General features: G+C 43.2%; 1 protein-coding gene across 2 annotated transcripts in view; it reads left to right on the top strand.

Annotated features, from left to right (window-relative positions):
• The first annotated feature begins 3,846 nt into the window (after positions 1-3,846).
• Positions 3,847-26,021, top strand: part of SLC19A2 (solute carrier family 19 member 2) — a 41,661-nt gene continuing 19,486 nt past the window's right edge. For both annotated transcript variants that reach the window (XM_027868610.1, XM_027868609.1), the window contains exons 1-2: positions 3,847-4,062; positions 13,048-13,647. In XM_027868610.1, coding sequence (XP_027724411.1) covers positions 3,847-4,062; positions 13,048-13,647 — 816 coding nt within the window. The remainder of the gene's footprint in view (positions 4,063-13,047; positions 13,648-26,021) is intronic.

The raw sequence follows: 26,021 nt of genomic DNA, 5'->3' as shown, positions 1-26,021 counted from the left end.
AAAAAAAAGAAAAAGAAGAATAAAGAAAGAAAAAAAAGAAAGAAAAAAAGGCATTCATGGTTGCCAATAATGACTTCTCCAAGAAGTTGCAGAAAACATATCATTTAGGAAACATATGATTGGCTAAGGAGGTGGGTGGGCTATGTAGTGAGAATAAGAGGACGCCTTCTGATTAGCTTGATAGCTACATCAGTACCCACAAAGAGGGTGGTTTCTAGCATTTGAGGTAGATCCTCTTTGGGGAACTTACAGGAAGATTGGCACAGGATGAGAAGGCATGAATGGATTGCAGCTAACACCTTCAAAGCAAACACCTACAACAATGATATCACTAACATCTTGATAAAAATTATTTTCTATTATCTGAAGGGTTGTCATGTGGAAGAGTTTTCAACACTAGACCTAGGACCAATACTCACATGAAAGGTTCAGGGAAGTGGACATTAGTTCAATATAATGAGTTTCCTAATAATCAGAACTGTCCAATGACAGAATGGTGCTACCACAAGATAAGAAAGACTTTCCTGCCTTCTCTACAATATATATTACTGTTATCTATTATTACTTTTATTAATTCGATATTGTTACTACATGTTATATATTATTACATTATACAATTGTATTATATATTACTATCTTATTCATGTTATATATTATTACTATATGTTATTACTACACGTACTAATGTTATATGTTGGACAACCTGCTACATGCCTTTGTTGTTGCTGCTGATATTTTTCTTAGATGATGTCTACATAAAATTTTACTGGCTGCCAGAGACTGGAAATCAGACTATATGGATAACCTGACTACCATGTATCATTGCAAACTTGATGTTCCTAATGTTTGGATTTGTTTGTTTTTAATGTACTTTTCTCTGGCTGTATGAGGATACAAATAGAGGGCCAGGATGGAGCAGCCAATCCTGCAGCACAGATGTGCCTGAGATACTACCACTGTTGAGCAAGTTCATGCTGGCAGTATTCCAACCAGAGGCCTCAGCTGTGACCCTGGGATCCTCAGCTTTCTTTTGCCTCATTTCTCACTGCTCCCTTCTGTATGGACAACTGCACTGGACTATTCATTCCCCTTTCCTCCTGACTCTATTTCCAGTGGTTTCCTGTCTCCTTGTCTTTACTCACATCATTCTTTTTGCCGGGAATGCCCTCTCTATATTTTAGCCTTTTGAAATCTAGCTGTAATTTATGATTCTGTTTAAATGAAAATTCAAGTTATTTCCTCCCCCCCATACACACACACACACACATGCACACATAAGCCCTAGTCACTAATGATCTTAGAGTTCATTGCATTTAGAACTGGAAGGGATCTTAGACATCATTTAGTACAACCCCTTCTTATACTGATGAGGAAACTGAGTCCCAAGTTCATACAGCCAGAGACTTGAAACCTGGTTTCCTTCTTCTCAATCTCACCTGTTACAGTTCCTCTGACCCTCTTCTCAGGAGCCACGTGTGATTTATCTTTATAACCCCCGGAGTACCCAGCCCAGGGCTCCGCACACTAATAAAGACTTGTTAAAAGTTTCTTTGATGACTAGATGGTGGAAAGGTAGAAAGAGACCCTCCCTAAGGTGAAGACTTAGTCATCCTGTCTTTCACAAAGACCACACTGAGTGCCAATGAGAGTGACAGGTCCAAGCCACCCTGGCAAGGCCTGCTCCTTCCCAAAAGATGGCTGTGGCACAATGAAAGCAGCCCTTTCCAGGCTGTGCCATTCACCGGCTGCCAAATAGGGATAGCCCTGGACCAGGGAGGAACATACATTTATTAAGCACCTACTCTGCTCCAGGCACTGTGCCAAGCGCTACTGCCTCTACTAGAGGTATCTGAGAGGTTGACTGCCTTCTCCAGGGGGCCCGACAAGATGGAAAGGCAGGGGTGTTAGGGGAAATCCAGCACTCCAGGCTGCTTCTGCCTTGCAGGGAGACCTTCAGCAAACCTTGGACCTTTCTGAGCCTCCATTTCCTTGTCAATACAATGAGCTTTATAATAGCTGAACTATCTTCTCTTATAGGTGGACAGCTGTCTAAAGAGATGATGGACACCAAAGGGCTTCCTAACCCCGACAGTGACATGTGTTTATACATGCACATGTAAACACACATGTGGATACATGCAAGTGCATACATATGCACACAAAACTGATATGTGTATGCATGCATATAAAGTGTCATGTGTATATTATGCACGTACACATGCTTGTGTATATATGTATACATATATATGGTTATGTATGTACACTTAAATGTACATATTTACATAAAGTGATGTGTGTATATAATTATGTACATACATAATGTGTACACAGATATATATGTACAATATGTATGTATGTGCAGTGAATACACACGTATACATATAGCTATACATAAAGTGCCACATGTTGCAATACCTATGTAGGTACATACATATATTAAGTGATATGTGTACATGCACACACTTGCATATTCACACAAACATATATATACATGTATATACAAAGTGCTATATACGCACAATACACATGTGCACACATGCATACACACATTATGTGCATACACATGTGTATACATGAAGTGACTTGTGCATATAATACACACGTAGGGAGATGTGTATACACATACATATATGTGTATATACATCGTGTATGTGCACATATAAAGTGATGTGTGTATATGCATATGTATACATATATAATGAAGCGATATGTGTGTATACACACATGCACAAAGTGCTGTCTGCATATATACATAGTGATGTATAAGCATACACATAACTATAAAGTGATAATATATACATCCATATAATATATATGTATATATGTATTAAGTAATATGTGTTTACAGGCAGCTAGGTGGCACAGCAGATAGAGTGCCAGGCCTCGAGTCATGAAGACTGATCTTCCTGGGTTCAAATCTTGCCTCAGACACTAACTAGTTGTATGACCCTGGGCAAGTCACTTAACCCTGTTTGCCTCAGTTTCCTCAACTGTCAAATGAGCTGGAGAAGGCAATGGCAAACCACTCCAGTATCTCTGCTAAGAAAACCCCAAATGGGGTCACTAAGTAAAACAACTAAACAACAAAAATGTGTTTATATACTCATGTATGGATGCATACACAACAGTTCTGTATTATCTATATCTATATCAAGTGATTATACACATTAAGTGATATTTGTGTGTCTACATACACATATGGACACAATATACACAGCGCATATATACGTATGTATGTGCACACACATATGTCAGATGTATAGATGTATATGTTTGCTGTTCCGCAGCAATGTCCTCCAGGGAGTTCCCTCCAAGCAAGGGGCAGCCCAAGACGCTAAGCCCTGGGAGAGGTGACCTTTCGCACTAGCCCTGGCCGGTGCGGGGGAGCGGCGCCTGGGGTCGTCTTGCTTTTGCACTCCCCCATCCCCCTGCCCAGCATACAGAGTTGCAATAGATCTTCACTGTGGAGGGAAGACATTATCCGGCGGCGCGGCATTCTCCCGCCTCTGATTGGCTGCTCGAAAAGTGGGCGTGTAAGCACAGACCAATAGGAAGATGAGCAGGAAGCCTGCGCCCGCGTACAATTGGCTCCGAGGCGGCTGGAGGTGACCGGGCGCCTGTGACACGTGGGGGCCGCGGCAAAGCGAGCAGAGCGAGCCAGCTGCTCGGGCCAGCGGGCTGTGGACCGAGCTGTGAGTGACCCCCGGGCGGCGCGGCCTGGGAGGAGGCGCGACCTTGGGTCCATGAGCCGCGGCTGAGGCTCCGCGGGGCGGGAGGAGGAGCGGGAGCAGAAGCGGGAGGAACAGGAAGGGGTCGGGCTCGAGTCCCCGCCCCGCCGCTCTGCGGATGGATGTGCCGGGGCCGGGGGCCCCCATAGCGTCGGCGGCCCCCAGAGCCTCGGCGGCCACGATGCTGCTGCGCACGGCTCGCGTGCCGCGCGAGTGCTGGTTCCTGCCCACCGCGCTGCTCTGCGCTTATGGCTTTTTCGCCAACCTGCGGCCGTCTGAGCCCTTCCTGACCCCCTACCTGCTGGGAAGCGACAAGAACCTCACGGAGAGACAGGTAGCGGCCCCACGTGGGGCTGGGCGGGGCGGGGCAGGGACTGGGGGGACGGGGGTGGCGCTGCGTGGACACCCCCCGCCGAGCGCGGGGGAGCTGGAGCCGCCGGCTTGCTCTGGGGCCGGGGGTCCGTGTGTTCGGCCGCGGGGTGTCCTCACCGCACTGGGGCAGCGCTGGGGACACAAGGAAAGGCAGAAGCGGGGCCGCTGCCCTCTGGGGGGTCACAGCCTAACGGAGCGGGGGGCGCGGGGATGTGCGGACAGGTTGGATGCAGCTTTGACCCAGCAGGTACAGAAACCATTTTGATAAAAAGGTAAAAACGATGGACTTTATTTCGGAACTTGAAGGGCTCACCCCGGTACTTCAGAAAGTTTCCAACCGCCCGTACCATCTCCCTGCTTCCCAAGGGGGAAAAAAAATCCAGACACCCACTTTAGGCTTGGCCTGACTACAGCGATGGAGGAAACCTAGATGTGCCCAGTGAAATGAGGGCAAGCCTGAACTTGATTAAACTGCCTTATTAAGTGGGTTCCCAGGACATCCTGATTTTTCCCTTTGAGGCCCAATCTCAAATTAAATATTTTAAATTTTGCAGCTTATTTCTCATTTAATTACAGTTAATCTTTCTGTCCTTTAAGTTGTTTCAAGTGAATTAGTTTGGTCTCCCCAGTTAGCTTATTTATAAGCCCACGTGAAGAGTACAGTATTTTCTGCTCATGTTCCTCACCCCTAGCCCCTTGAAATAAGTATCTGTCCATAAAGTTCTTTGATAGGTATAGTCTGGAAAAAGATGACCCAAAGTGCTTTATCCACATCTGAGCCTGATGTTTAGAGTGGGGAATCACAGGTGGGGAACCTGGGGCCTCCAGGCCACGTGGCCCTTTAGGTCCTCAAGAGCAGCCCTTTGACTGAATCCAAACTTCACAGAACAAATCCCCTTAATAAAAAGATTTGTTCTGTAAAACTTGGACTTGGTGAAAAGGACCAGAAGGCCACATATGGCCTCAAGGCTGCAGGTTCCCCACCCCTGCTCTAAATTAACCCAGTAATTAAATCCAAAGTGCTATAGGAAATCTAAAAAGATAGAACCAATGTAGTACAGCAGAAGGAACACAAAACTTGCAGTCAAAAGCTGTGAATTCAAATTTTACCTGTGTGACCTTGAACAAGTCAACTACTCTGTGCCTCAGTTTCCTGATCTGTAAAATGAGGGAGTTGGACCAGAATAGAATGCCTCTGAAATCCCCTCTAGTTCCACATCTGTGATCAATTAACAAGCATTTATTATGGTACTATTTTACTGGGACACAGTTAATGGTGATGATGGTCTTGGAGGCACCCCTCCTTCCTCATCACCACTGGGTGAATAGTAGGGACTTAAAGTCCCCCTTTCCCTCATTCTGCTCTTTCCTCCTCTCCCCCGATCCTGGGATGCTGTGAGATGATCCATTTAAGCCTGGCTCTTCACCCATGGCTGGTCACCTCTTAACTAGAGATTCAGTCACCCAGCACAACAGGTCAGGTTGGGAGTGGCACAAGAAGGATCATTTATAAACCAGCAGGATGTAATTACTCTCATTTGTCAGTGGCTGTAATTTTTCCTCCATTTTCAGAGTCACCAGAGTGGCTGTTTTGCTGTTTGGTTTTTGCTTTTTTCTTTCAGGTATGTTTGAGGAGAGGAACTTGAGAAGTTAAGAGTCCCCTGTAATTGATACAGGAAAGGAAAATGCAAAATTTTAGATAAGCCTCTGTCTCCATGGAGCACGTATCTCACATCTGTTTTTCCCTTGAAAAGAAGCTGTAAAAGTCATTGTCTTAATGTTTAGAAAAAAAATTACTGAGATGAAAGGTGCCCATAATGAGATAGCTGGATAGTGTGTGTAAAACAGTTGTGAACAAGTGACTTGCCCAGGGTCACACAGCTAGTAAGTGTCAAGTGGTTGATCTGAGACCGGATTTGGACTCGGGTCCTCCTGACTGCAGGGCTGGTACTCTATCCACTGCGCCACCTAGCTGCCCCCAAAACAGTTGCAAATTTTAAGGCACTGTCTATAAATGAATTGTTGTTGAGATAGCTCAATAATGTATGTAAAACAGTTGCAAACCTTAAGGCGCTATATAAATGTTATTATTATTATATCATTATAATGGTATGTTATCATTATTCTTATTATCATATAATCAATATTATCATATTATTAATTATCATATTGAGGATTCAGAATTTTCTGCCCAGGATACTCATAACAACAGGAGGCTCTGGGCATAAGAAGCCTGTTTTGAGTCTCTTGTCTATCAATTGAGGTAGAGGACCTACGATCACTAAGGATCCCCTGATCACAGATGTAGCTGGACTCGTTTCCTAGAGCCATATAAAATTTGAGAGTAGAAGGATCTTGGAGATCATTTAACCCAGTCTTCTAATTTTACAGGTGAGGAAACTGAGAGCTTTGGAGGCAAAGTGATCCTCCAGGGAGCATTTGAACTGGTTCCACTGACTGCTTTGCAGGTTTTCTTTTCACTTTCCAGTAAGTTATTAGTCATTTCATTGAACCACATGCAGTTTTGAGGTGGAAGGGGTCTTGGAAATCACCTGGGCCCCACCCTCATGTTTCTTTCAGGTGAAATGACTAAGACCCAGAGAACTTTCTGGAGAGCAGCGGTGGGGTCAGCGCTAGTCCAGTGCACCTTCCGTGACAGAGCTATGCGGTGGGGTCGGGGAGGGGACTCATACAGTCCTTCTGTGTTGATATTTGACAACTGATCTGCTGGGTCATGTGTCCTGGACACGGGCTGTTCTTGCGTAGGCCATTGTGCGCCCAGTGTTATCTCAGAACTTCCTGGGGTGAGCGAGACATGTTTGGAGTGGAGACTTCAAAATAGACCTGCAGTGCTGAGCACAGTCAGTGTTTGTTTACTTATTGTGTACTGAGAGCACACCACTCCTTTTGCAGAATGGATAAGGAAAGGAGGTGCAGGGTTTTAGGGCCAGATATGGCTGGGGCAGGGTGCACAGGGCCTGCCTGGTGAGGAAGGTTTTCTGGATCACTGAGTCATTTCTGTAATGACTGACACTGTCCTGCTCCAGGAGACATTTCCCACCTGGGATTTTTGAATAGCTAATAACTGAAATGGAAACAGAGCAGTGCTTCCTCCTTCCCTCCCCTCCTCCCCAATATGTTGTAATATAGGCAACTAAACAAAAAAAAGTTACAGAATTCCTAAGTAAAAACATCTGTCATCATTTGTAAAATCTTGGCAATATTACCTTAAGAATTAAAGTGTTGGTTTCTTCAGTTGATTACTGGAATGCCAAGGTGGATATTTTATTTTATTTTATTTATTTTTTTCACTTTTGTTTATTAATTTATTTTGCTTTATCAACAATCACTTCCATAAGTTTTTGAGTTTTAAATCCCCCCCACCTCCCTCCCCAAGACGATGCACAATCTGATATGGGCTATACATTCCTATTAAACATATTTTCACATTAGTGATGTTATAAGTAAGAATTAGAATCAGTGGGAGGAACCACAAGGTAGATATTTTGAAATAGAACTGTTGTTACTTTTGTCCAAAGGGGATAAAAAGAAAGGATTTACCTGTCATTTCATTAATCTCCAAAAAGTGACCTTTGGATGGTGAGACACCACCTGATCAGAACCTGTTCAAACCCAAAATTTCACATGAATTAGTGCCTATCAGCTTAAGGGGAGAGAGGACCTGGGTTCAAAAGCAGACTCGGTAGCTCACTGCTATGTGATCACTTAATCTCTGTGTGCCTCAAGTTTCTACCATGGAAAACAGAGGAGTTAGGTCAGATGACCTCTCTGGTCTATTGAAGTTGTGGAACTGTGAACCTCCAGAGCAGGGGTGGGGTGTAGCCTCAAGGCCACAAGTTCCCCACTGTTGCTCTAGATTATAAAGAAGTAGTCATCTTAGGGGCAGCTAGGTGGCACAGTGGATAGAGCACCAGCCCTGAAGTCAGGAGAACCTGAGTTCAAATGCAGCCTCAAACCAAACGCTTGACATGTACTAGCTGTGTGACCTTGGGCAAGTCACTTAACCCCGATTGCCTCACAAAAAAGAAAGAAAAGTAGTCATCTTTTAGAAAATGTTAAGTTTCAGATACCATTTTTAAAAAATAGCTCTATAATTTCATTGGTGTTAGTGAGGAACTTTACCAAGGCAGATCAACATAGAGTCTTAGCTGCCTCAAGCCCAGAGAGTGTAAGGCATTTGCCCAGGATCACACAGCTAGAACATGCCTTCTTTCCAGGCCGACTTTCTCTTCTGTAAGCCAAAATAACCTTTGCTATCACACTTTTCTCGTTTGGCTATTGGTTTCTAGTTTTGTGAGTTGGTTTGTTTTGTCTTTCCTTTCAAAAAAGAGAACAACATCCAAAAATGGACCCTAAAACTAGTCATCTAGCTTGTCTTGGTGTGTCTTCCACTGGAGGGAGAAGGCAAGCTTAGATCCACAGACTTGGTGTAGAGAAAGATAATTTCACTTGGCGTGGTAGATATTACCAGAAACACTCTGGTGGGGGAAGGGAGCCATTAAAAAAGAAGCTAATACAACTTGTGCATTTTGTCTGGGGGAAAATCTGCCTCCGACACTTTCCTGAGCAGTTCCTGGTCTGAAGTCATTTCTTCCTGGACCCTGAAGGGGAGGAACTTTTCCTTGGCCATGCAGCTGTAGCAAAGTAATCATGGGCACTGGCAGAAGCCTTTTCCCTATCATTCTGTGATTGCTCCCAGAATATTGCCTCCTTCGTGAATTACAGAAAGAACCAAGTCAAGGAAGTCCTTCTTGCCTTGAATGCCCTGGTAATTAGCTTACTCCTGGCCAGGGTAAATTAAGAGATGCCTGTCTGATCATCGTCTGAGGAAGTTCCATTAGGCTCAGTGGTTGGTTACACAGATGGTTGATCTATTGCTTCTAATCAGCCTTTGCTTTATCTGCCAAACATCGGCTGTATGTATGACGACAAGCTGGTAAGTACAAGATTTTGAAATGATGATCAGAAGGAGTGGATTTATTCTGTCCAAAATTGACCAGTTCAATTAAATCTTCAGGGATAGCTGTTACTATATACCATATCTAGGTCCTGAAGATAGTGTTTGGAGTGGAGGACACGAGAGGCTTGAGGGGAGATGGAAGAGGAGCAAATAAACACTAAAAGATAGTTAGTAAAGGAACCTGACAGTGATCTGTGGTGGAGAGAAAATCAAGGAAGAGGTTTTGAAGGGAAAGAAACAGAGTCAGATGAGAGGGGTTATAAATGGGATAGATGTGAATTAAGTTCTAAGTCCAGAAGCCTTCTCAACAGGAAAAGGCTGGTGAAGCCGCAGACCTGAACACCCACAACAACTTGATGGCCAGCTGTCGTCTTCAGTGTCTTTCCCTTCTTGGAGTGCTCTAGAGGTTACCCCTCCCTCTTATTTGATTTTCTGTTTGGCATTATCAGCCACCTGGTTCCTTATCTGCCACATTTCCCTGCTTTGGCCTGAAAATTGTAAAGTACTTGATAATTTTCTCATTTGTTCTTTGGCACGTTGTAAATTTGTGATTGACAAAACAGACAGAGACAGGTTTAGTAAATAAGGGTGGTTAACCTGCCCAACAATTGCTCTTAAGCTCAGTCACAGATGAAGTTGGAAATACAATAATTTTTATAACTACGTAGGATAATGATGCTTTTATTTTAATACCGGCCATTTTTACAGACGTTGGCTTTATTATGCCTTGATCTGAGATATGGTTTAGATCTGTTTTATAAAGGAACTGAGGCGCAGGATGGTTTAAATAAGAGAAAGGATTAGACTGTTCAGAATTTCCAGGCTGTTAAGCCAGCTCTTAGAAGGAGCCAAGGTTCTTCTCATTGTCAGCACTGTGCGGTGGAACGGCTGCTGGATGTGGCCCAAGGACCTGGGCTGTCATCTTGGCCTTACCACCCCCTACTGCCCCCTGTGTAATCTTGGGTGGGGCACCACTTCCTCCTCTGTACAATGAGGTTGGACTGCATGGCCTCTAAGGACCTTTTCATTTTTACAGCTTTGGCTAGGGGATGAATTCTTAACCAAGTAAGAGAGAGAGGTGGTTACAAAGGATAAAATAAATAATTTTAGTTATGTTAAATTGAAAATTGAAAAGCTTGGCATGAACAAAATCAGTGCAGTTAGGATGCGAAGGGAAGTGGTTGACTGGGAAAAATCTTTGAATCAGATAGCATTGGATATCATTGATAAGGGTCTGATATCCAAATTACATATAGATAATTGATGTATATAAGACCAAAAGCCGTTCCCCATTAGGTAACTAATAAAAGGATATGAACAAGAAAATGCTCGAAAGGAGAATTGTAAATTGTTAACAAAAAGCATGCTCCAAATCACTCATTGTGAGAAAAATTAAAATTAAAACAGCTCTGAGGTTTCACCTCTTACCCAGCAAATTGGCCAAGTGACCAAAGAGGAAAATAGTCACTGTTGGAAGGATTGGGAAAAGATAGGCACACTAATGTACTATTAGAACTATGAATCAGTCCAGCCATTCTTGAAAGCACTTTGAATTTATGAGAATAACTAAAATCTAAATACCTTTTGACCCAGAGACTCCACAGCTAGGTAAAGGCCCATGGAGCCATGATTAAAAAAAAAGAAAGAAAGAAATTGCCTGTGCACAAAAATATTTACAGGAACACTTTTTCTGGTAGCAAAGAACTAGGTGCAAAGTTGATGCCTATCAATTGGAGAACATCTTAATAAACTATGACATATGAACGTAAGAGACTGTTACTATGAATATAGAAAAGTATGGAAAGATTTATTTATGAAAAATGAAGTATGCAGAACCAGGAAAACATTATGCCCAGTGATTTTAACAGTGGGAATGCAAAGAATAATGACAGGAAAACCAAACTGAATGGAATGAAATGGTAATAACCAAGGTTAGCCGCAGAGAAGAGGTGAAAAGTCATATCCCATACCTCTTTGCAGAGGTGGCTCTGGAGGTCTTGGAACATTACTAAAACTTTTTCCTAGTCTAATAGGTTGGTTAAATTTGCTGGGGAGTGGGGAGAGTTCTATTTTATATTCCTTGTTATAAGGGATATCTTTTTTAAAAAATATAATTTTGTCCCTAAAAAAAAAAAAAGAACAGGTAACACCTACTTAACCTACATACATGCATGACCTTGATCCCTGCCAGAAGTTGGTATGGGTACAAGGAAGCAAAGATAATACAGTAAAAATATAATTGCTGTATTGAATGTTGGGAGATTGAGGACTGTCAATTTGTACAGTTAACTGAAATTCATGTTTCATTCATTCATGTAATTCATGTTTCACAAGTGGTCTACCTCTTACATTATTTTTTCTCCCCCATTTTTAATCACTTGTAAGTGAAGGAAGTAGCCTGTCAGCAATGTAGGGCTGCCTAAGTGTACCAAGGCCTTAACCCTTAACCTCTTTCTACTTCTAAACCTCTTCCAGTCCTCCCCTACTATCTCCCTTTAGCAATGCTGGGGCCAGATCAGAAAACTGCATTTGGGGATTGACAGGGGTGTGAGGTTTTAGACCTTTTTAATTGATCAGGGTTAACACAGCTTGTGTTGTGTATTTACAGTGTCCTGATAGGTTGCTGTAGGAATGAATGGATGATAACAGAATTACATATTTAGTGTTAGAAGATCTTAAAACCCATCTAGTCCTACCTCCTTATTTTACAGATGAGAAAACTGAAGCTTAGAGAAGTTAAGTCACTTGGACAAGGTCATATAGCTAGTTAGTACCAGGGACACGATTTGAACTAGGTCCTCTGACTTTAATGCAAAGGTCTTTTTACTGTACCAGTCTGACAATGAAGTTTCCCTTTGATGCCTTATTCTTTTTTTTTTGTTTGTTTGTTTTGGTTTTTTTTTTTTTTTTTGGTTAGGCAGTGGGGTTAAGTGACTTGCCCAGGGTCACACAGCTAGTAAGTGTTATATGTCTGAGGCCGGATTTGAACTCAGGTCCTCCTGAATCCAGGGCCAGTGCTCTATCCACTACGCCATTGAGCTGCCCCTTGATGCCTTATTCTTTCGTGAAGGTGAACCTGGGGCTCTCAAAGATTGTACCAGTGGAACACAAACTTTGACAGGTTCTCCCAAGCTAGAAAGGCTTGATGACGGGCAGTTATGTCTGCCCTTCACAAACTACCCCATCACCAGTTTGAAGAGGGTTGGTCATCAGGTTGACCTTAGGGAGACCTTCTTTTTTGAAAGCATTTGTTAAGCACCTACTGCATGGCAGTCACAGTGCCAAGCACTTTTACAAATATCTCATTTGATTTTCATGACTACCCTGTGATGCAGGTGTTATTGTTATCCCCCATTGTTAAAGTTGAAGAAACTGAGTCAGAGAGAGTTTAAGTGACTCGCCTTGGGGTCATACAGCTAGTAGGAATCCAAGGCCAGATTTGAACTTGATTTTTCCTGACTCCAGGCCCAGCACTGTATCTACTGCCCCATCTAGCTGCCTCTGAATTCATTTGCTATATCAGCCCTCAAAAGTCACCTCTGCCATATTGTACGAGACTGCAGTATATTGGGGGAGGAGAGAGTACTCACACTACAAATCATGGATCCCCAGGCTTAACCCCAAAGAAGAGAGTTCTCAAAAAAAGCTTTCCTTCCTCTTTTGCCGAGGTGGGGGATTGGGTATGGAATATTGTATATACTAGCAGACCTAGTTAATATGTTGGTTAGTTTTGCAAGCTACCTTTTTGGGGGTCTTTTTCTCTTCTAATTTTTGTTGCAAGGGATGGCATCAAGTAGAGGAAGGGCAGAAGGATATGTCTGGAAATTAAGGTGATCGTAAAAACATAAGGTATTAATAAGGATTAAAAAAAAAGAGAACAGCATGGATCCCTGAGGGCATTGACTTAAGTATGAATAACCGAGGTCGTAGAGTGACAATTAGGATTTCTTATCATTCTCCTACCAGGTCTTCAATGAAATTTACCCAGTCTGGACCTATTCCTATTTGGTGCTGCTGTTTCCTGTATTTCTTGCCACAGACTACCTCCGCTACAAGCCTGTCATCCTGCTGCAGGGACTCAGCCTTATTGTCACCTGGTTCATGCTCCTTTATGCCCAAGGACTGCTGGCCATGCAGTTTCTGGAATTCTTCTATGGCATCGCCACAGCTGCGGAGATCGCCTACTACTCCTATGTCTACAGTGTGGTGGACCTGGGCATGTACCAGAAAGTCACTAGCTACTGCAGAAGCGCCGCCCTTGTGGGCTTCACAGTGGGTTCTGTCCTGGGCCAGACCTTGGCCTCTGCAGCGCACTGGCCACTGTTCAGCTTGAACGTCATCTCCTTGGCCTGTGTGTCCGTGGCTTTTGCACTGGCCTGGTTTCTGCCCATGCCGCAGAAAAGCCTCTTCTTCCACCATGTTGGTTCCACCTGCCGACGAGTGAAGGGCGCCACAGCCCCAAATGGTGACATCAGGGACACCACCGCTTCCAACTGTCCTCCTGGGTGGGAGGATGCGGAATCCAAGATCCCTTTGAATATGGAGGAGCCTTCTTCAGAAGAGCCGGTAGGTGGTGCCTGTGTTTTCAGGGTGAATATGTGGGAGACTTCCATCTTCTGAGAAAAGCAAGGCTGAAGACATTGTTTTTAGCATTTTTTCCTTTCTGATTTTGTAAATAATCATACACATTTGCCCGCCTTTCACTTTTTACCTCACTTCCTGGGGGAAAAGTTAGGAAGCCCCTCTGATCAGGCCCAGTCGTTTCCTTCTTGTAGAACCCTTAAACACTTCCCGTCAGCCCCTCCAGGCGTCCTAAATCACTCCTCTGCTTCACTGCTAAACTTTTAGAAAAGTCGTAGCCGCTTCCTCCCTCCATTTGTTCTCTTTAATCTCTCACCACCCGGCTCGCATCGTTGGCCAGTAACTGTCTTCTCCAAGGTCACCAGTGACCTCTTACGGGCTAAATCCCAGTTTCTGTGGACACTACCCCCATTTCCCCAGGTTTGAAAGTTTAGGTCATCTTTAAGGCCTCTCATGAGACAATATTTGTCAAATGTTTAGCACGGTGCCTGGCACATAGTAGGTGCTTAATAAATGTTTGTACCCCCACCCTGTTTTCCATCTCTCTCTGTTCCTCTCTCCCTCTTCCTTTCTCCTCTCTGTCACCCTACACATTCATCCATTTGCCAGATGCTTTCAAGTCTGCTTCCTTAATCTCTGTCATATTCTTCCTCTATTCCTCCCTCAGAGCTGCCAAAAGAATCATCCTACTATAAAAGTCTGCTCCCCAGAAAAGGGAAAGGTATGTGACCTGTAGCACTGCCTGCCGCCGGTGTCAGAATTGACATAAATGGTATAATCATAAGGGGCAGATTGAGTGAACAAACAAAATAGCTTGGGTTTGTTTACTGCACATTTTCTGGATGAGGCCTGGGGAGAAGGGAAATGTTTTTCCTCTCTCCGATTGTACTCCATGACGATCTTTGCAAATGTGGAGTATTTAATGAAATGACAAAGCTGCATAGCCAGTGGAGTGACTGAGAAGGTTATCAGCATCTCCAGCTGTTCAGCTTTCCTTGTTCAGAGCTGGGAAATAAGCCCATTTCCATTGCACCTATTTAATTGGACTGCATTTACCTGCTGTAAAGCACACCTCTTGTCATTTCTCTGGGCTGTGGAGGAGCGGAGGTCCTGCTCGGGGACTCATCACAACAAGGTAGCCCAGGGCCGTGAGCTGGACCCTCCCCTTGCCTTGGACTTGCCTCTGTTTTCACTGGCCCGCTGCTGCCGGTTCAGACTCCAGCTGCAGTTGTCTGATGCCTGCCCAGCAGCCCTGGAGTGACTCACATCTAGTGAGCATGTTAGCACTGGGAGGGTGCTTAGGGGTAAGGCCGGGTGAAGTGGTTCGTCCAGGATCATCAGCTCGTGACGATCATGCTGAAACGCACCCTGATGACTGGGCTGTGAACAGCTGCAGTCAGATTGACAGGGGTTTGAGTGACCAATGAAATTGAGACCTTGCTTCTGTTGGTGGTGTAGAGTTAAAGGTTGGGGCCAAAGGTGAGGAAGATAATGGTGGGAGATAAATCAGACATTGTACTAGGGACAAAGACTTCCAGCTTGAGCTGTGTTTGGAATGCAGATAATTTGTAGGTGCAAGGACTTGAGCAAAATGTGAGTCTCATAGAAAGGTTACGTTTTAAATAGTGGATTTTTAAATTATTGGGCATGTTAGGAAGGAATCCTTGTTTAAATCTGAGTTGCACTGATCATGTCTGAGGTCCCTTCCAACTTCCTGAGATTCTGTGATTTGAAATGTTGAGAGGAACTAATAAGTAATTAGCATAACATGGTTATAAATTACTCTTGTTTAAATAAACAGTACCATATTTACTTATTAGGTGTACTTTAAAAAGACAAACGAATAAATAAATAGTGGGGTGTTGGGCTCTGTCACAGAGGTTTGTAATATGTGATTATAAAGGAACAGAATTACAATATAGTACTTGGTTAAGAATCATAGAATTAGAGGACCAAGAAAGGAAAAAAATACTTAGACTAGAGGCCAGAAACGTGAGTTCTGGTTTGGCTCTGCTGTTAAGTAGCTTATGACCTTGGGAAGGTCACCTGATCTCTAGACTTCAGTTTCTTCACCTGTAAAACATCAGGGGGAAAGGAGAGCATTGTACTGAATAATGATAGAGTCTTGGTGAGGAAATCGACCCTAGGAGATGAATGAATGGAGTTTTTATTAAGCACTTACTATGTGCTAAGTGCTTGGGTTATAGTTAGATAAATAAGACTGCCCTGTTCTCAAGGAACTCCCATTCTGATTGGGGGGGGACCACCATACCTGTGCAATGTAGCATTATCAGATAATCAGCACATGACTTGGCCAGTGTCTCATGGCACATAGACTTAGAATTGGAGGGAACTTAAGAGTTCTTCTGGTCCAGTCCCCTCATTTTATAGAGGAAGAAATGGAGACTTAGAGAAATGAAGGAATTTGCCTAAGATAGGATTTGAACCCAAGTCCTCTGACCTCCAAATTAAGCATTATTCTCACATCTAGATCGGAGTCTTCCTCTTTAATAGAGTGGGATGGGCTATATATGTATGTATATATGTTGCAGTCTGAGAGGTTGAGACCCCTCAAAAGACTGGAGTACTGGATGTGGGCATCTGGAATGAATTCACAGGCTCAAGCATTCTTTAAGTCAAAGTGGCAAAGATTTATTGTTATGCTTTTCAGCAGGCAAGGATTCTTAAGGAACCTGCAAGAGACTGAGGATGGAGCTAGGGTTTATATGGAAAAGGGCATGGGAAAGGAATGCCAGGGACACTGATGAGGTAATCTAAAGGTCCAGGTGTCTTTGGGAGCTATGGATGGGAAAGTACAGGGAGGGAGATGACAGAAGTATGGATCTGTGGAGTCTGGCAGGAGGAAGAGTCCTTGGGCCAGCCAAGGACAAAACTCCTTGGGCTGGGCAAGGCACCCCTCTCCCTCTGTCTTGATGAGAGAATGCTCTGCTCCAGCTTAAACAAGGGAAAGCTTTCTCACAAGACAGGAACTTACTAAGGAATTGAGAGGCTTTCAGAGATATGATCTGAGGGCTGGGGCCTGAGCAGCCCAGCACTCTCTCACCCAGCACCAGGGAGAGAGATAAGGGTCTTGCTGGGCCCCATGCATGAGTAATTGCTAGTCACAGTGTCCTTGGCCTGGGGAGTGGTTATCAGAGACAATGTTTCTGAGACTAAGGAGAAATTGGGGTCCAAGTACAAGCACAAGCACTCCATCATTCCCCCCTTAAACAGATGGGACCCAAAATCTTTTGGGGTGAGGGACGAAGGTCTCAGCTTCTGAAACTGCTTCCTGCTGGAATTGGGCGGCTGTCCCTGCCTCCCAGAGTCCCTCTGTTCAAGGGGTCAGTTCTCTAGGCAGTGTCCAGAACTTGGCCAATGCCAGGTCCAACGGGTGATGGGTTGTGGTCTCAGACAGAGGTTGGTACACAGCCTGAGAGGTCATCTGGAAGTGGAGGGCACTGAGCCTAGATGAGACAAATCTGACAAGAAGATTAAGCAGACAAGGGCCAAAAAGAAGTAAAAGGAATATGATCAGGAGTGGGACAAGAATAGGAGTTAACATAGAGAGAATCCAGGATCCCCAAGAAGAGGATGACCCTGGTATACTAGGGTTTTCTTGGATGTGTCACATCCAATTAGCTTGTTCTAGTATACGTTTGGTACGGAGCTCCACCTGTTGAGAGTTGTTAATATGCATACAGCAGAAGGTGTTGATCAGGGCACAGACACCTCCACTAAGCAAGTAGATAATCCAAAGCTATCTGATTATCCAGAACCGTATTTGCCAGGGAATCCAGAGGTTATTGAATGTCCTGGAGGCTATAAGCTGTGTAATTTGCTAATTACTGGGTGGTCCCTGTTAGGTGTGAAAGAATGAACTCTTGTTGTAAATGTCCATACCGAGGCATGAGATACTCTGTTCCCTTTTTAAGGTACCAGAGAACATTGTTCCAGAATCCATGCTTCACTCTTGTTAGGGTGGAGGTACTGGGTTTAGTAATACTGAAAATGGTCAGAGGTGGTGCCAAAAATCCAAGGGAGCACACACCAAAATCCTTATAAGGTGTTAAACACTGGGTGGCTAGAACAACATCCTGGGGTCCTGCCAAGTAGTGGCATTTTGCTTTACTTCCCCAGAATCCTCACTTCCTGGCCCACCATCCCACAAAGGAAGGAGTATTCCTTAGGGGTACAGATGGGGCCTGTTTGTAAAAGGTACTGAGCATGGATGCCCCATGGATCAGTATGATTACATGCCAATATTCCAAGTAAGACAGAAATTTTCAAAAGATCAACAAGAGTGTTATAGCTGGAAGGGGGCTATAGCATTGTGTGTCAACTGGGAAGAGAAAGTTAAATAGGGAGAGCCTGCTAGGAGAGTGGCAGGAGGGATTTGGTCATAGGTGCAACTAGGGAGTGTTCCCTCAGAACAGGTAGTACTGTTGGGAGAGGTAAAGTTCTGGGGACAGTCATCACTGTAGGCATCCTTACAGGTGGTTCAAGTCAAGAGACCAGCAGAGACATTTACAATCCCTCCCCTGACAGGGGTCTTTACCTGTACAGTGGCTGTAGAGCTTGTTTCCCAAGCAAGGGAATAATTCCCTGTTGAGAAACAGGGTGTGGAGATAGAAAAATTTTCCCATAAAAGAGTGGTCAGTACAAAAGGGGTGGCAAAGACCTCTGATTGGTTACATTAGGGAGGGGGCTTCTTGCAAAAACTGTTTTAAACAAGAGGTTCCTAACTTTAACCTCATAACTGAATAGATACACAATCTTGTTACACAAGTTTGTTTATCCTTTCTCTAATTAGACTTCAGAAATTGAACCTTTTACGTATGATAAATTCAAACACTAATTTTACTCTTACTTGGGCCATGGGATGACTACAAATTCAGATCAAAACAGCAAGATCTCACATACTTACATTGTGCTCATGTCTTTTACTAACCTCTTGCTCTGATCAGAGAAATCTACTATAAAAGGAAAAGGCAGGGACATGTGACATACCAAATATGACAAGATAGAATATCCTTAGCTCTGTTTGAATTCAGATAAGAGTTACAGTTCTCCAATCAGGCAGTATCAATTTCACATCATAGCCACACTCAGGAATAGTCAGGTGGGAAATATTCCTTCTCAAAGGAACACAATGGGGAAACTGAGCCAGGAGGATCCCATCCTAGATTGAGGCTAAGATTGTCCTCATGACTTTTTCCCAGATACAGACCTCCACCTATTAACAGTACAAGATCACATTCCCTCTGAGTAGCTTGTGACATTTCTCTCAGATACTGATTTAATGCAGGCAACTATACCCAAATTCAAACTCAAAACAAAATTAGTTATAGTCCCAAGAGCCTTTTACCTTAAAACAGCAAGTTTCACTAATCACAGCTTAAAGCCAGATACAGTTAATTTACTCTCATGGAGTTGCAATAAGTAATAAAGATTGACCAGGACTCACATGCATAAGAGATTTCACTTAACATCTTTCCTTCTCAAATTTAAACTTGTCCTAGTATATAAGCCAATCATTAGAAATCATTTCTATACACTTGCAAAATCTCAGCAAGCCAAGTTCATTGTTCAGGAGCTCCATAACCCAAATAAGTTCTTTTCTCAGGGCAGATGACCTTGCCCACACAGATGGTTTCCAGGGACGTTGGCAAGTTTACAAAATAAGGGGAATTGCCATGTGCCCGAGGGAGGGGCTGATCCTAGTGCCCCTGCCTGCTGACCCCCATATCCCAAAGAGGACTGTTTTGAATGGGCAGAACCAAGCTGGATAAGGCTTTTACCCAACTTCTCCTTTTCACACAGTGGTCAATTAACAATTCTAGGTTTTAACATTAAGACAGTAACTTCAAATAACTTAGTTAACAATCTTATAACTTTCATAAGTGATAGTCAAGTTGTTTTAGCTATAACCCCTTCTTTAATTACAGGTAAAGGTGGAAATACCTGGTTTTCTAAATAGCAGTTATCAAACATTATAATACAGGGCTAGTAAGGCTGACAAAGTAATATAACTGATTTTACACAGTTTTTCCACTATCCTTTAGTTTCTTTCAGTTCACACTTTAATAACATCCAAATTATGAAAGCTGATTGACATAATACAAAAGTTTACCAATTTGAAACAATATATGTGTTTAAAACTTGAAACAAATACATTACCAATCAGGTGACTCCAGTTCTGTTGAATGCATTTCCAAATTTCCTTACATAAAAAATCGGGCATCTCTTCACCATTGACATTGCATACTGGTCACATCTAATTAAGGAACTGATAATAATAGTAGTTAACATTTTTAGTGTCTGCCCTCTGCCAGGCATTGTGTTAGGCATCTTCCAATCATGTGAGATAAACTGAGGTAACTTGCTTAATGTTACCCAGTTAACAAATTTCAGATCCATACATTTTCCCAATTTACCTTAGTGCCAAACAGTATAAAATATTACCAGAATGAATTAAATTGTCTTTTGGTTGTGTTCCGGTACACAAAAACATTTCTCTTTTATGTGAGGCAGAAAAGATTAAGTGCTACCTCTCTTTTGGATCCGAGGGGAAAAGGTTCCCCTTTTCTTTCTTGTCTTTCCCTCCACATTCAAAACTTGGCCAGAGTTAGAATGTAGAGAGAGAGAGAATTTTTTTTCCCAACAATTCTTCAAAAGTTTCCAAACTTTTTACTCTCAAACCCTCTGTTCACACTGTTCATGCAAATAGATTATGCTTTTCTTTTTACTCATACTTCTCTCATTCCTACATGCTTAAACTGTCTTGCCTTTCCTCCTGATGGACTTTGATTAAAGTCCCTTTAAGACTGCACATATCTTATTTCTTTCTAATTCTGACCTGACACTTCAAGGATCCTTCTTGACTTGCCTTTTACCAATTATATAACCTAAATAATTTTTATTTTTCTCTCTTTCTCTCTCCCATCCACTCGCTCCTCTGAGACTGCTGTAATCAGGGAGGGAGAAGGGGAGAGAAAGAAAGTGGCATTCCAGAGTCCAGCTGTAGCCTTGGGATGCAACTCTTGCTACCTGGCTGCAAAGGGTGTCAGATTACACACGGACACTCACTCACACCACACAGACAAACACAGAACAGATACTTGGTAATGACAGGGAGATTCCAAAAGCTCAGAAAGACTTGTCAGAAATCCTCTGCACAAACCAGACAATTTTTTTTTTTCATGGTTCTCCAGATCGTGTGGAGACCAGGCAAAATTTTCCTTAAGGTCTTGGAGACTGAGTTTTCTCCAGTTCTGTAAAAGATAACCTTGGGACAAATCTCGAGGTGTAGAGGGAGATTGGCCCATCCTCTTTGCCTGTAAGCCTGGGGAAAAAAAAAAAAGGACTTGCTTCTGTAGTCTACTCGCCTCGACCAGCATCCTGGTGAGGGAGAAAAAACCTGCAGAAGTTCCCAACAAGGTGTCCCTTGTCAAGAGGGAAATTTGCGAGAGCCTGTTGCAGGCTCGACCCAAAGCCCCAGCAAGCCTTCCTAGGTGCTTTGGGGCGACCCAACTATAGGGCGGGAGGAAGGGGAGGCTTACCTTGATTCGAAGAAGGCCTGCGACTTCAGACAAGCCCTATGTTGGGCGCCATAAATGTTGTGGTCTCAGAGGTTGAGACCCCTCAAAGACTGGAGTACTGGGTGGGGTCATCTGGAATGAATTCACAGGCTCAAGCATTCTTTAAGTCAAGGTGGCAAAGATTTATTGTTATGCTTTTCAGCAGGCAAGGATTCTTAAGGAACCTGCAAGAGACTGAGGATGGAGCTAGGGTTTATATGGAAAAGGGCATGGGAAAGGAATGCCAGGGACACTGATGAGGTAATCTAAAGGTCCAGGTGTCTTTAGGAGCTATGGATGGGAAAGTACAGGGAGTATACCAGCCAGGGAGGGAGATGACAGAGGTATGGATCTATGGAGTCTGGCAGGAGGAAGAGTCCTTGGGCCAGCCAAGGACAAAATTCCTTGGGCTGGGCAAGGAATCCCTCTCCCTCTGTCTTGATGAGAGAATGCTCTGCTCCAGCTTAAACAAGGGAAAGCTTTCTCACAAGACAGGAACTTACTAAGGAATTGGGAGGCTTCCAGAGACATGATCTGAGGGCTGGGGCCTGAGCAGCCCAGCACTCTCTCACCCTGCTTTGTGTAGCTGCACCAGGGAGAGAGATGAGGGTCTTGCTGGGCCCCATGCATGAGTAATTGCTAGTCACAGTGTCCTTGGCCTGGGGAGTGGTTATCAGAGACAGTGTTTCTGAGACTAAGGAGAAATTGGGGTCCAAGTACAAGCATAAGCACCCAAGCAGCCCGTCATATACACAGATATGTGTGCTATATACATGTATGCATACATACCTATATGTGCATATACATATATAACATAAATATATGCGTGTGTATGTATACATACATATGTATACACACACACACACACACTTTAGTAGCATAAACCTGTGCTATGACATTTGGAACATCCCTTCTATGTATTTCCAAAGCTGATGGCCAGGTTGTCATTTGAAGAAACCTGCATGATGTATGTGCTTTCCTCCCCAAATCTGTTCCTTGGCCTTTGGTTGTGGGGAGGAATGCTCCGCTGGCCTTCCTGACCTCTTGGCTGCATTCTTTCTCTGGGCATTAGGATTCTCCTGAACACAGTTTGATCTGCCCTTCAGCTCTCGGCCCAGGCTTCGGACGAGGCCTGTGGTAAGTGAGAGGAGCAGACAGCCCCTCCAGTGTTGCTAGTCTCTAAGGGCGCAAAGGGGATGGTGCCATTTTAAGAAGGCAAAACCTGGGAATTGACTTAGTTCCCTTTCGTAACTCAAGTAGTGGGTTTATCTTTGCTGAGTGATTTGTTGTTATTGTTGAGTTGTTTTAGTTGTGTCTGACTCTGTGACCTGTATTGGAGGTTTTCTTGGCAGAGCAGTTTGCCGTTTCCTTCTCCAGCACATTTTACAGATGAGGAACTGAGGCAAATAGTGGTGAGTGACTTGCCCAGGGTCACACAGCTAGTAAATGTCTGAGGCTGGATTTGAACTCAATTCCCCCCAACAATGAAGAGGAAAAGGAGATGGGTGGGTGGGGCAGGGATTGTGATCGAGGGGCAAAGTCCGAGTAAGCAAGACCCTTCCCCTTCCCCTGCCACTGTGGGCAGAAGAAATTAAAACTCTTACCAGAGGCTTAGTACTTGTGGGTTCTTTTCAGAAAGGCCTATTTTTTAGGGTCCATAAGTTTGTATTGAGGTTGGTTGTATGGAAGAGGGGGTTCCTCTTTTCACAGAGTATCCCAACTTAGGCACTTTGTAGAACTGTGTCTGCTTCCTTTAAGTTGTATCTTCTCCCAGAGTCATAGATTTTTTAGGGTTGGAGGACACTTTGGCAGATCTTCTAGAAATAACCTACAATATTCCTATTTACTAGTTTCTACCTTAACACTTTTTCAAGTGGAGAGCTCGCTACCTTTCAAGGCAGCCCATTCCATTTTTAGAAAGCTCTGACAATTAGAGAATTCTCTATATTGAGCTGAAATCTGTCTGTGTAACTTCTGCCCCGGCCCTCGTTCCTCCCTCTGGAGCTACGTAGTATTAGACTGATTCTTCTTGGGGGTTGAGGGTTTCAAATATTTGACGGTGGTGGTGGCAACCATTTTTTCCTCCCTCATCTGTCCCCGTCAAGTCTTTTTTTGAGTCTAAACATCCTCAGTCCCCACCATCATTACTCTTGTGAACAGATTTCAAGACCCTTCCCCATCCTAATTGTCCTCCTTCCATTTTGTCAGTGTGCCCATAACTGACCCCACCCCAGATGGGATTTGACCAGTGTATGTAGGACTATGTATACTTTGCTTCTATTGATGCAGCCCAAGAATGTTTACCTTTTTTCTTTTACTAGTGCTATCATATTGTTGGATCATATTAGGCTTATAGGCAATTTAAACACTGAAGTATCTTTCATATGAATTAATGTTAAATCATTACTCTAATTCCATGTTTGTGTAGCTGACTTTCTTTTTTTTTTAAACTTTAGTGTGGAACTCGATTCCCAACTTTTACTTGTGTTACCCTCCCCAAGCCTCAGTTTCCTCATCTGTAAAATGAGGTGGTTGGGACTAGATGACCTATAAGATGCCTTCCAAATCTAGATTTTGTATCATTATAAGGCAGTGACCTATAATATTACATTTTTTCCCCCATCAAATTTCATTTTATTAGAGTTGGTCCGTTGCCTCAGGCTTATAAGACCTTTTTAGATCCCAAATGTATTATCCATTGTGTTAGCCATCATCTCTGTTACCCACAGATTTGAAAAGTACATCATTAAAGTCTTCATTCAAGTCATTAATAAGTTTTTATTAATTTATTTGCCCTTTGGTAAACAGGGCCAAGGACAGAGCAATGTCAGTTAGAGATCTCCCTCCAGATTAACCTCAAGCTGTTAAACAACATTTTGACGTTTAATTTATTACTCCTGTTCTAAATTTACCTTGGGTGAAATAATCCTGCTCAATTATGGTAGGACAGGGCATGTTTGTGAATGTGTGCAATGTTATTACACATAATGACAGCAATAAAATGTAGTTTGGAGGATTTCCCCCTGGGGAGAGACGCCTAAGCAGGGCTAGTCCCTCATGACTTTGAGGTAAGGAAATGATTGGATCACTGTCTAAGAACTAGTTTAAAAAAAAAAGCGTCCAATATCTGTCGGCCCATGAATATTACTGTTGGCTTAGTTAGCACAGCCATTCAGAGTACTGGGGGCTGACCCACCTGGGAATGTAGGTTCAGGGTAAGAAACCAGGTTAGTCTTTGAAGATAATTAGGGCACAAATAAGAAACACCTCATAAGGGCCTGAAGTCTTTAAAGGTCAGTTCTGGCCAGCCAGCTACAGAGCCATGTGACTAGAACTGAGTTAATACCAAGGCTTTGGCCAAGAAAACATTTAGGGAGGAGGGACTCAAGAAAGGGGGAAGGAAGTCAATAAGCATTTGTTCAGCACCTGCTATACTTAAAGTACTTTAGAAATATTATCTTATTTGACCCCTGCAACAACCCTAGGAGGTAGGTGTTATTATCGTCTCATTTTACATTTGAGGAAACTGAGGCAAACAGAGGTTAAGTGACTTGTCCAGGATCATACAGCTAGTAAGTGTCTGAGTCACATTTGAATTCAAGTCTTCCTGACTGTAGACCCAGCTCTCTCTCTCCATTATACTATCCAGTTACCTAGGTGCTAAATGTGGTTGGAGGATCAGAATTTGAAAATATTGAAACCTGATAGGGTCTGAGAGTTGGAAGGGACCGTGGAGAATAGTTCTTACTCTTGTGTGTTCTCTTGTGGTACTTCCTATAAAATACCTAAGAGTTAGATGTGCTGGTTGTCAATAGGCAGGGAAGGAAGCTCAATAGCAGGTAATAAATGAATAATTCTTAAAGAATCCAAATATCAGCCCTCGAGTTGTTCTACCAGGAGAGATGCACAGTGATGTAGTGGAGGAAGCTCTGGCCTGGGAATCTCGAAGGCCTGGGCTCAGACCCTTGCCTTCTGGGTGCCCTGGACCCCTCTCTTAGGACCAAATTGCAAAGAAGGTGTTCACCTGTATTGGTAGGTGTTTTCTCACCTAGGGGTCCCCTGCTTGTACTAGTGAAATCACAGATCCATCCGCTATACCTGCCAATGTTTTTTATGGATAAAATTAGGCAAGAAAAACAAAAGTGTTAATAAGTAAAACAGTCAGTGAAGCCAACCCCACTTTATCTAGTTGGAGCACCACATCCCTAATGTAGAAGAAGGCAGGGATGGCAATTATCTCTCCAGTTTGGGTTTATTTCTAGGGATTGTGTTGTGTTACCAAATTTTGAAAAACAGTTTAATAGGCCCAAAGGTGTTTATAAACCAAATAGTGATTTAAGAAAAAAGTCTTAAATTTTAAAATTGAAAATATAGTGAACCTAAGCAGTTCTCCAAAGTACTAATAAAATGTACCAAGTAAAGGAAAAAAGTGAAAATCATTGTTAAGCATCTTCAGTGATGAATGCCCCCCCCACCCCCTGACCCCTGAAATCCAATATTTTTCCTAGGTCTAAGACATGGAAGTAATGCCAAGTAGTCATTTCCTTTCCACCATCGATACATAATATCGATAGGATTGGTTTTTTTTCCTCCTGTTACCTTCACCTATTTGGGTACCATTGGCCGCATGGGTTTTTGTTTTTGTTTTACATCACTTTAAGAGCTCTAGCTTCAAAGTTTCCTTTGGAATCTTGGTTAAAGTGAAGGGTTCCCCCATTGCCAAGGGGGTCAGAGCTGACTCTGTAAGGGTGATCCACACGGCTACTTTGGGCATGAAGA

Source organism: Vombatus ursinus, unplaced genomic scaffold, assembly GCF_900497805.2.
Source record: "Vombatus ursinus unplaced genomic scaffold, bare-nosed wombat genome assembly UNPS02014789.1, whole genome shotgun sequence".
NCBI lineage: Eukaryota > Metazoa > Chordata > Mammalia > Diprotodontia > Vombatidae > Vombatus > Vombatus ursinus.
The sequence above is the reverse complement of the archived record's forward strand: the minus strand, read 5'-3'. Positions and strand labels throughout refer to the sequence as shown.